This window comes from Ascidia mentula, chromosome 3 (genome assembly GCF_947561715.1).
Source record: "Ascidia mentula chromosome 3, kaAscMent1.1, whole genome shotgun sequence".
NCBI lineage: Eukaryota > Metazoa > Chordata > Ascidiacea > Phlebobranchia > Ascidiidae > Ascidia > Ascidia mentula.
This window is the reverse complement of record NC_138568.1, coordinates 3,792,768-3,804,157: the sequence shown is the minus strand read 5'-3', so window position 1 is coordinate 3,804,157 and position 11,390 is coordinate 3,792,768. Positions and strand designations below refer to the sequence as shown.

At 39.3% G+C, this 11,390-nt stretch overlaps 1 protein-coding gene across 1 annotated transcript; it reads left to right on the top strand.

The window, feature by feature from the left end:
• Nucleotides 1-7,324: 7,324 nt before the first annotated feature.
• LOC145894760 (kallikrein 1-related peptidase b27-like) lies at nt 7,325-10,414 on the top strand. Its single transcript, XM_082983407.1, has 7 exons — nt 7,325-7,376; nt 7,473-7,595; nt 7,953-8,091; nt 8,441-8,620; nt 8,855-8,979; nt 9,769-9,914; nt 10,076-10,414. Exons 2-7 carry the CDS (start codon nt 7,499-7,501, stop codon nt 10,412-10,414), a joined length of 1,026 nt encoding a protein of 341 aa, XP_082839533.1. The 5' UTR covers nt 7,325-7,376; nt 7,473-7,498.
• The last annotated feature ends 976 nt before the right edge of the window (nt 10,415-11,390 follow it).

The following is an 11,390-nucleotide window of genomic DNA, read 5'->3' as shown; positions in this document are numbered from 1 at the left end:
GCGCGTTCACGTGACCATCACCGTTATCAGAACACAGAGCTACATCCATACATCTACACTTAGTTAAATGAGCAATAGGATTTGCATGCTTCTAAATACCCTGTGAATATATGTGTTTTTTTTTCTGTAGGAATAGAAACCTGCGAATGATACGTGTTACCATAGGCGAGATGGATATTCTGGTCAACAACCGTGGGTTTAGGCGTCGAAACATACGGGCCCTAAAAGCAATTCAGAATTTTTCTGACATACCGCATGGCAACTCCGAACCCCACGAGAATGATACATGGACAGGAAGCAACATACGAAGGTATACCTTGCAGTCATCCTGTTTTGTGTAGTGGTAAGGACATACCTTTGAAAAAAAACCATTGAATAAAATCTGGTAGGTTGTAAAATAAGCAGAAGACGAGAATGCTGTTTTTGAATGTGATCCAAAAATGTTAACTGCAATGTCAATTTACTATGACATTTATCCGGCCGATTTAAAGACAAAGAAGTTAGTAAACGTTGTTCAACAAATCGGCAATGTTTGTTATGTGCAGAAAGGATCTTGCCATTCTGAGACTTGTCAAACCAACAAAGAAAAACCGCCTTTGTCTCCGGAGAAAAGCGGAAAGACAAGTGGATCCCGTGTGTTTCGGCATCGGTCACGGAATGTCTGTGAAAGGTAATAACATCTTTTAAATTGCAGTCAATAATTCCTTTAAAGCTAGTTCTAAATTCTTCGTCCAGATAGTGGATATTTATTGTATACTTTAAGTTTAAACAATAAATTGTTGAGCAGGTCCGCAATAATGCATCAAATTAATAAAAGGATAAGCGTGTTTGATAGAAATCCATCATAACAAAATATATTAAAGCGCATATTACGCATTGACTGCGTTGTGCTTCGGAATTATGAGATATTACACTACACGAACAAAACACAAGCGAATATAGAGTACAATGACATACAGTTAAACTTGGTCAAAACAACTTTTCACAGACAAGTCGGAATGAAATATGAAAAATCAAGCGTCCGATAAGGTTTAAACTCGCGATCCTGAGCACGGTCCACAGCTTTATTTGCCAGCTGTCGACGGTTTATCAGTTGTAGAGTGGGTGTATCATGGCCCCAGTATTGGAGTAAGAGCGCGTAATTTTCCTCCGTGTTTTTGAGCCACCTCTACCACCGTAGACGCACATCGCAGACGCAATCATAAAGGGAAAAATACTTATTTTTTTCAGCACTATGCCGTTGTACCTTAAGATCTTGACAAGATAACAGCGTTTGCCATGTAAAAAACTTTGCGGTGGACTGAGCCCGCATGTGCCTGCAAGAACATACATTGCTTTAAAATCATTTTTGAACGATCAGCACTCTAATTCGCATCGTCATGAAATTGAGCTGTCTGTTTAAATGGCAATGGCAAAAATTACCCTTAATTGCTATTGAAATACTCGTTTTTTCTAATAGGTGGAGCAATTAGTGGGATATCGAGCAGGCTTCAAAAAGCAAATGTGGTTCTCGACTTTGATAACAACTGCCTTAGGGGAAGACTTCACAACAGCGGGAACATGCTGTGTGCCAGCAACGCCCACAACAGAACCGTCAGCTGCAGTGTAAGTAAGGTTCTGTTTTCACCCAAGGCTGCAAGGAAACTTGTTTTAAATCTTACTCAAAACGCATTTCCATCCAATCTTTAGATAAATTATAAATTTCCTGAAGTTGTCGGAATCGTAAAACAGAATTTATCATGATCATATGTAACATGATTATGTAGCTACACCCAAAAGACGTTATGGGCCCACTTGTCAAGGATTGTATTCGTCACGTAGTATTTTGCAGTTGGACAGCGGAAGTCCGGTGTTCTGTCGTCTGAATAAACATGATGAGTGTTCCAGTTACTATCTTGCCGGGATATTCTCCTTTAAACATGATACAAATGAGGGAAGATGCGACGGAAGATTTACTGTCCTCGCCGACATGGTTTCTACGTCTCAAAACGCCATCTCCAACTTTGCGGCCACAGCGGCCTCCCACGACGATCTGCAGGAGACCTACATGCTTGCGGAGGACCAAGCACCATGCTCCTCCATGATCGAGCCTTGGTATTAATTCTGTGTGACTTTTTCGCGCTATTGTTTGTTTTCAGTCGACGGATTGGAACAGTCTAACGATTACGATTACCGGTTGTATATAATTTTCTTTGTTTTCAAATACACGGCCATCAAAAGGTTTCAAAGAGTGGTTTAGTGTTGGTATGTTGAGGTGTTTCAGAAAGCATGACCAAAGTCAGGTCAATAACAACAGTCATAATTCAGACGAATAGCGGAATTGTTGAACGTTGGATGCCAATCTTGTAGAATTACCTCAAATCTTTAGTTTCGTCGCTTTCATTTGTCCTAATGTGCTGAACAAAGAAAAATATTTACCACAAGTAGTCGCTCCAGGGCAGTGCTAGGCACATTCGCCCCTATTTGAGCAAATCTATTATTTTGAAACCTTATCAAATGTGGAGTAAACACGCCCAGACCGAACAGGAAATGTGCAATATATTCGCCACAAAGTTTGGTCTTGGAGCAAAATCGGTAGACTCCACAGGAGTGAAACATCGGTAATTCTCCGGATAAAACCTTACAGCTTAAAGACGTAATGCAAGAGCTTCTGTGACGAAAATTCGACCATAAATTATTCTCACTGAAATTATTCACGCGGCAAACGTATGTAACCAAAATGCGTGGTTTAATTTTCAATATCTTGGACGCTCTTCAGCACCATAAATTAAAACTTATCAAAACGCCGGGAAAGTTGTCATGGTGCCCGGCTGGCCTTTTGGAGTTAATTGTAGTGGTTACGCTTATATGTGGGTTGCAGACAGTATTGTGCGCACTGTTACTACCGGTCAAGGCTCATCATTGTAGCTGGTGACCGAATGCAGTCGCGCTTAGTTAGCCAGAAAAATACATGAAACTTGCCAGGCAAAATACCATAGTCAAGTTTTTTTTAGAATAACTTACAAAACTGATACAAACAACTTTCTTATTTAGATGAACACATTGATCTTTTTTGCTATTTGAGTGGTTTTTGTTAAGCTTATCGTGAAGTTGCTGCTTCCAAGAAAGCTTTCAAGCGCCTTTTATCTGACCAAGAGATCTAAACCGCGACAATTGAGTTTTGACAAAAAAAATTAACACCTCATAGACTCTTTCTCTCTTCAAACTTTTCTAGGAGACAATCGTGAGTTTATGCGTGTATTGAAAAGAGGCAAAACGTATGTACAACCAAAAATCGAAGTTTAGTATTCGTTCCGTCCGTCAACTAGGTAAAAGTCAAGATAAAGGGAAACACAAAATCAGTAGGACTGCTTGAGCATAGAAGAACATAGCGGTTCCCCAGCCACAAACATGAACGACTCCTGAAAGTTGGAATGCGAGGCCTTTTCAGCCGCGTGGTGGGAGAGAGCATTCGTAGACGTGGACACCATGTCGGCGAGAACGGTGAAATTGCTATTGCAGCCCCCTTGTTGTTTGTCTTGCTTGAAAGAGAATATCCCGTCCAGATAGTAACTAGAACATGCGTCGCCTTTCTTCAGACGACAAAACACCGGACTTCCGCTGTCCGACTGCAAGTAAAAGCAATAATAAAGGCAACTATTTAAGTACGTGATTCTCCAACTGAAAATAAAATGAAGAAATGCCCTGATATAAAAAATCCAATCGCCAACAAACGTGATGCATGTTTGCTTGCAAAGAACATTTCGTCAAAAGAGACCGTATCAAAAAAAAAAGAAAATACAACATTTGGAAAAAGCAAGCCTCTGAAGGATAAAATATTTGCGCCAAAATCAGTGCAGAATTCTACGACAGGAGAGACTTACGTTGCAGCCAACGGTTTTTTCGCGGGAGTTGCTTGCGCACAGCATGTTTCCGCTGTTGTGGAGTCTTCCTCTGAGACAACTGTTATCATAGTCAAGAACCACCTTTGCCTTCTGTAGAATACTTGATATGTTCCCTGTTACACCATCTATTAAAAGAATAGACAGCTTCTTCCTACGTGAATTATCAAGAAGCGATGCGTTCGACTGTATACGTCAAAATGAGAAGTCGATATAGAGACTTTTTTACTATCATCCATTTCACAATTTGGGTTAAAATGTGGCAATAAAATAAAAAGTCTTTATGTATGACGTCACTGAAAACTACTACACATTCTACTGTTGGCGATAGTTTTAAATTTTTGAATGGTTGCGGCGAACCTTTGTTCGTTGGTTTGACAAGATTCAGAATAGCCAGATCGTTTCTGCCAAACGATAAAAAGAGCACATAATAATTTTTTCTTTATAAAGCTTCACTTTTTTGTCTTGTATAATATAATGTTATTCAACATTTCGTTGAACAGAAAACTCACAAGTATTTTTACCCTAAACCCGAAAACGAATTCTTGCTTTCAAGCAATTTACTTTGCTCAAAATCCTAATGGCACAAAATACAATAAAATAACTGTAATAGCGTGTTGATGTTGCTGCATATTGTATTTCAATCAATTTGTTCTTCCTTCCTTTACCAGGATGAAGCCAAGTTGAATAGGAGGCGAAGCGTCGGTGAATACACGTTTAATTGTGCCAGCAAAATACATCAATTGAAATACAAATACCCTTTACCTGATTACCCCTGCTAAGGTATCCTCTATATGGGGTTCGTTGATGGCGTAGTCCCGATGAATGTAAGATGAATGCTCAATTGCAATGAGACAAAGGCCAGAGTTTGCCTCATCCGCTTCAGGGCAAACATATTTGACAAAGTGAACTTTAACTCTCCGACTTATCGGTGTGACAATATCTACAGATAATTTAAAAAAAGCAAGTTTATTACAATTGGTTCCTATGATGCTTTCAACGTTATTGGCATTTAGGAAAGCAATTATCGCAAACCAGTACGTAACACGCATTTTACTACTGCGTTATACCTGGTAAGATCTATGTTTTCATGTCCATTTTATACACAGCACACAGGAAACCTGTTGGTGGTGGACGGAATGGAAACGAATTACGACCTTGACCCTGCCTTGTACATGATATTTTTTTGATATTTTGCATTACTAAAAGAAACAAAAACATGCGAACTTATTACACGATTTGTATACCCATGACATTACGGGAAAGATTGATTTTTCAAATCTTGCTCCGACTTGTCAGGAAAAAGTGGCTGATCCGGCTGGGCTGCCAAGTCTGCAAACCTCTAATGATCGCGGTACGATAGCTGTTACCGCCAAGTAAGACCTGTGCAGTGGGGCAATCCTGCCAATCACGCCATTGCATGAAATATTACTGCGTTGTTTTGTTGAGGTTAGATCCTACATTTGTTTCCAAGTAGATAAGCATAATATGTAAAACTAAGGTGACACAGATGTTTCGGGGATCAAATGAAGTTGAGATCAAGTGCGTTTAAAACATTAGTTTCCCACTTCATCAACATAGTTGCCTGATAAGTTGCTCCAGAGCTTTCAAATGAAATTAATACGACTCAATCATTTTGTTTGCTTCTAAACAAGTAGGCGCAGTAGTAACTAAATGGGAAGTTGTTTGGTCAAGTTATATAAATCATTTGAAAATGGTATTCATGCGTTTGACTTTAACTTAAGTATCTGCAAAAAACTACATACAAACGTCCTAACTTGCCAGAAAAGTCTGGTCCATGAAACTTACGCCAGTAGAAAGGCTTCACATCTCAGCTTCAAGAGTGGAATGGCAACAGTAAACGACATGTGGTGAATTGAGCGAATTGAAAAAATGTTATGGCCGCATTTCATCAAGTCATACGTTGCAATTCAATTCCAATTTTAATAATTATAATAATCCTACGCGGTATCATGGTAATCTTTATTCTGTCTTTAACTAAATCACGATGTCCAATTGAGTTTGCAAAATAATAAATTAACATAGAAATACATATCACGAAGTCTACAGACGATTTCCCACAAAAAGTATATCTTAGTGTTGTGTAGGATACTTCTAACCATTCGTTGCATTAAAACGGTAGAAAACAGTTTAATTAAGCTGAACTTATATCCAGCAATTATAACTATAGGAGATCGCGTGTTTTTCCTGTGCTTTGTGATATGGCTGAATAATGGTCGTAGCGGTCTTTGGTGCGGCTGCATTGGTTTCCGCGGTAAGTAGGCTTGGCATTCAATTGTCCAATGCCCCTTGGAAGGACCATAGAATCCTATGAAGAGGGTGAAAATGACTAATTGCACTCTATTGATAAGGCTTGTAAATGGCAAACGCGTGCCCAAACAATTGCTTTGATTATTTTCGCAGTATTCTACCCGCAAGAGTGCATTGATGAGGTCATATTTAAAGAAAATCCGATGGTGATCCGCGTTTTCCAAGAACCCTGGGTGCAATCAGGTTTTCTTACTTGCAATTAATCGATGAAAATTTCGTGAAAGCAAAAACACAACCGCAAAGTGCTCAGGTTGCAGACACAACCTTAGACATGTTTCCTGTTTAGTTACGTATATAACAAGTGAGATTGGCAGCTTTTACCACATAAGGTAAGAGCTACAGAGTTATTTGTCGCAACTGTTTACATTTTCAGGGAAAAAGTATTCCAAAAATCGTTTGGACTTATAATTACGAATCTTCTACAAACAAGTTTTGGGCATCAAATATGTTGAAGCTGATTCGAATTTTCCACGCCTTGGCGTTTTTTTCTTTGCCCTTTCTGGCAAACACGAAGTCTGCGTATCATGGCTTTCGGCCTAGGTATGACTAATCACCAGGTGGAATGCAATGTTGTTTATAATTATACAGTTTGGCATAAAATGAAAACGTTTTGTTTTTTGTTGACGCGCGCTAAATGCCTGCTGAAATATAACTAATGGTCATTACAAATTAAACTAGGAGTGCAAAACCTGCGTCCGAAAGGCCTGATGTAGCAGTGTATGCTAATTCATGAGGCCGTACACATGCTTTATAGGGCATTTGTATTGTAGGCTGCGCATTGTTAGAAACCTAACATGCTTATAAAATTGGTCGGTATTTGTTAAAAAACACAATGAGATCATGTATTCTTTAGCTAAGAAAAAACTATTAGTCGTAAGTAAATGCGAATTAATCAGTTTGGACTGCCTGGGGGCCGTTGGTGAAATAAAGTCTCTGTGTGATGCGCCCGGCATTAATAAAAAGGTTGTGCGCCCCGGAATCAACAAATAACTAAGCTCATTACAAATTAGTCTAAAATAAATTACACAACTAAAGCTCATCACAAATTAAAGCAAAGAAAATTTAAAAAAAAAATTTCGAACATAAAACACATTTCATCTCGTTTCAGGAATCAGGATGTTGTCCACTTTGATCGCGGATCAATCGGAGAAACATGCCAAAACGGTACAAAATTTCTTCCAAAAGTTCGGCGCACAATACTTGCACAGTAATAGCAACATTATTGAATGCTCCTGGAACTTATACTTGCGTTAAATACAGGATATCGCCCGTCCGAAAACTTCACAATGTCATATAATCAGGAGTGCGTTACTTGCGGTCAGACGTGTTGCCCGCAAAGACAAGAGCGGCGCAGGGACAACGATCAAATCGACAAAAGGATAAGTGTGTTTGATTGAAATTCATCCTGATAATATATATTAAAAAGCTTAACCGCTGTACTTTTTTTAAACGCATAGCTGTTTTCAAAATTTTTCGAGTGTCTTTTCTTCTCGGAAGCACAAATACTTCGCCAATAAGTTTCAATTCGGATTGTTCGTTGCAAAGCTTCGAGTTTCAAAAATTCTGTAAACCTCATCTTCTGTGACAACACTTAAATTATGAACGATGTTTTGGTAATGCGTTAAATTACATCTAACTAAAAACTAACTACCAACATTTTTGAAAATCGCCATGATCACGATTTCCACGCATTGCACGTAAAATGCGTAGTAACAAAAACGTAAACGCGTTCTTGTTCAGGAGAAGGAATTGACGCGACGAGGAACGAGTTCCCGTGGTCGGTGGCAATTTTCGAGAATCTAACGGGTCGGTACAAGTTTATTTGTGGCGGGGCTCTGCTCAGCAACACCGTGATAGCGACTGCAGCTCATTGTGTAAAGTAAGTTAAAGGTGGTGTTTATGTGTAAATCTCAAGAATCATACAGCACAGAGAGTTTTGATGTTGTTTTACGCCAGAATTAAATTTAAGTTATTTCTCCTGAAAAGTCAGTCTCTATAACGACTGTGTGTTGATACATAATTTTGTGTGAATCCAGTTAATTTTTATTATATTATTTATGTTGTTGTTTATTTTGAAAACGCTCTGAACGTGTTTATAAGCGCGTTCATGTGACCATCACCCTTATCAGAACACAGAGCTACATCCATACATCTACACTTAGTTAAATGAACAATATGGCTTGCATGCTTCTCAATACCTTGTGAATATATGTGTTTTTTTTCTGTAGGAATAGAGACCTACGAATGATACGTGTTAGCATAGGCGAGATGGATATTCTGGTCAACAAGAGTGGGTTTAGGCATGAAAAATTACGGGCCCTAAAAGCAATTCAGAATTTTTCTGACATACCGCATGGCAACTCCGAACCCCACTGGGAGGATACATGGACAGGGAGCAACATACGAAGGTATACCTTGCAGTCATCCTGTTTTGTGTAGTGGTAAGGACATACCTTTGAAAAAAACCATTGAATAAAATCTGGTAGGTTGTAAAATAGGCAGAAGACGAGAATGCTGTTTTTGAATGTGATCCAAAAATGTTAACTGCAATGTCAATTTACTATGACATTTATCCGGCCGATTTAAAGACAAAGAAGTGAGTAAACGTTGTTCAACAAATCGGCAATGTTTGTTATGTGCAGAAAGGATCTTGCCATTCTGAGACTTGTCAAACCAACAAAGAAAAACCGCCTTTGTCTCCGGAGAAAAGCGGAAAGACAAGTGGATCCCGTGTGTTTCGGCATCGGTCACGGAATGTCTGTGAAAGGTAATAACATCTTTTAAATTGCAGTCAATAATTCCTTTAAAGCTAGTTCTAAATTCTTCGTCCAGATAGTGGATATTTATTGTATACTTTAAGTGCAAACAATAAATTGTTGAGCAGGTCCGCAATAATGCATCAAATTAATAAAAGGATAAGCGTGTTTGATAGAAATCCATCATAACAAAATATATTAAAGCGCATATTACGCATTGACTGCGTTGTGCTTCGGAATTATGAGATATTACACTACACGAACAAAACACAAGCGAATATAGAGTACAATGACATACAGTTAAACTTGGTCAAAACAACTTGTCACAGACAAGTCGGAATGAAATATGAAAAATCAAGCGTCCGATAAAGTTTAAACTCGCGATCCTGAGCACGGTCCACAGCTTTATTTACCAGCTGTCGACTGTTTATCAGTTGTAGAGCGGGTGTATCATGGCCCCAGTTTTGGAGTACGAGCGCGTAATTTTCCTCCGTGTTTTTGAGCCACCTCTACCACCGTAGACGCACATCGCAGACGCAATGATAAAGGAAAAAATACTTATTTTTTTCAGCACTATGCCGTTGTACCTTAAGATCTTGACAAGATAACAGCGTTTGCCATGTAAAAAACTTTGCGGTGGACTGAGCCCGCATGTGCCTGCAAGAACATACATTGCTTTAAAATCATTTTTGAACGATCAGCACTCTAATTCGCATCGTCATGAAATTGAGCTGTCTGTTTAAATGGCAATGGCAAAAATTACCCTTAATTGCTATTGAAATACTCGTTTTTTCTAATAGGTGGAGCAATTAGTGGGATATCGAGCAGGCTTCAAAAAGCAAATGTGGTTCTCGACTTTGATAACAACTGCCTTAGGGGAAGACTTCACAACAGCGGGAACATGCTGTGTGCCAGCAACGCCCGCGAAAGAACCGTCAGCTGCAGTGTAAGTAAGGTTCTGTTTTCACCCAAGGCTGCAAGGAAACTTCTTTTAAATCTTACTCAAAACGCATTTCCATCCAATCTTTAGATAAATTATAAATTTCCTGAAGTTGTCGAAATCCTAAAACAGAATTTATCATGATCATATGTAACATGATTATGCAGCTACACCCAAAAGACGTTATGGGCCCACTTGTCAAGGATTGTATACGTCACGTAGTTGTTATTTTGCAGTTGGACAGCGGAAGTCCGGTGTTCTGTCGTCTGAATAAACATGATGAGTGTTCCAGTTACTATCTTGCCGGGATATTCTCCTTTAAACATGATACAAATGAGGGAAGATGCGACGGAAGATTTACTGTACTCGCCGACATGGTTTCTACGTCTCAAAACGCCATCTCCCACTTTGCGGCCACAGCGGCCTCCCACGACGATCTGCAGGAGTCCTACCTGCTTCCGGAGGGCCAAGCACCATGCTCCTCCATGATCGAGCCTTGGTATTAATTCTGTTTGACTTTTTCGCGCTATTGTTTGTTTTCAGTCGACGGATTGGAACAGTCTAACGATTACGATTACCGGTTGTATATAATTTTCTTTGTTTTCAAATACACGGCTAACAAAAGGTTTCAAAGAGTGGTTTAGTGTTGGTATGTTGAGGTGTTTCAGAAAGCATGACCAAAGTCAGGTCAATAACAACAGTCATAATTCAGACGAATAGCGGAATTGTTGAACGTTGGATTCCAATCTTGTAGAATTACCTCAAATCTATAGTTTCATCGCATTCATTTGGCCTGATGTGCTGTACAAAGAAAATTATTTACCACAAGTAGTCGCTCCAGGGCAGTGCTAGGCACATTCGCCCCTATTTGAGCAAATCTATTATTTCGAAACCTTATCAAATTTGGAGTAAACACGCCCAGACCGACCAGGAAATGTGCAATATATTCGCCACAAAGTTTGGTCTTGGAGCAAAATTGGTAGACTCTACAGGAGTGAAACAGCGGTAATTCTCCGGATAAAACCTTACAGCTTAAAGACGTAATGCAAGAGCTTCTGTGGCGAAGATTCGACCATAAATTATTCTCACTGAAATTATTCACGCGGCAAACGTATGTAACCAAAATGCGTGGTCTAATTTTCAATATCTTGGACGCTCTTCAGCACCATAAATTAAAACTTATCAAAACGCCCGAAAAGTTGTCATGGTGCCCGGCTGGCCTTCTGGAGTTAATTGTAGGGGTTACGCTTATATGTGAGTTGCAGACAGTATTGTGCGCACTGTTACTACCGGTCAAGGCTCATCATTGTAGCTGGTGACCGAATGCAGTCGCGCTTAGTTAGCCAGAAAAAAACATGAAACTTGCCAGGCAAAATACCATAGTCAAGTTTTTTTTAGAATAACTTACAAAACTGATACAAACAACTTTCTCATTTGGATGACAACATTGATCTTATTGCTATTTGAGTGGTTTTTGTTAAC

Coding starts and splice junctions, on each gene's coding strand:
- LOC145894760 (XM_082983407.1), top strand. CDS start 7,499: ATGTCATATAATCAGGAGTGCGTTACTTGCGGTCAGACGTGTTGCCCG. Junction 7,596..7,952: donor TCAAATCGACAAAAGGATAA/GTGTGTTTGATT, acceptor GTTCTTGTTCAG/GAGAAGGAATTGACGCGACG. Junction 9,915..10,075: donor AAAGAACCGTCAGCTGCAGT/GTAAGTAAGGTT, acceptor ATGATTATGCAG/CTACACCCAAAAGACGTTAT.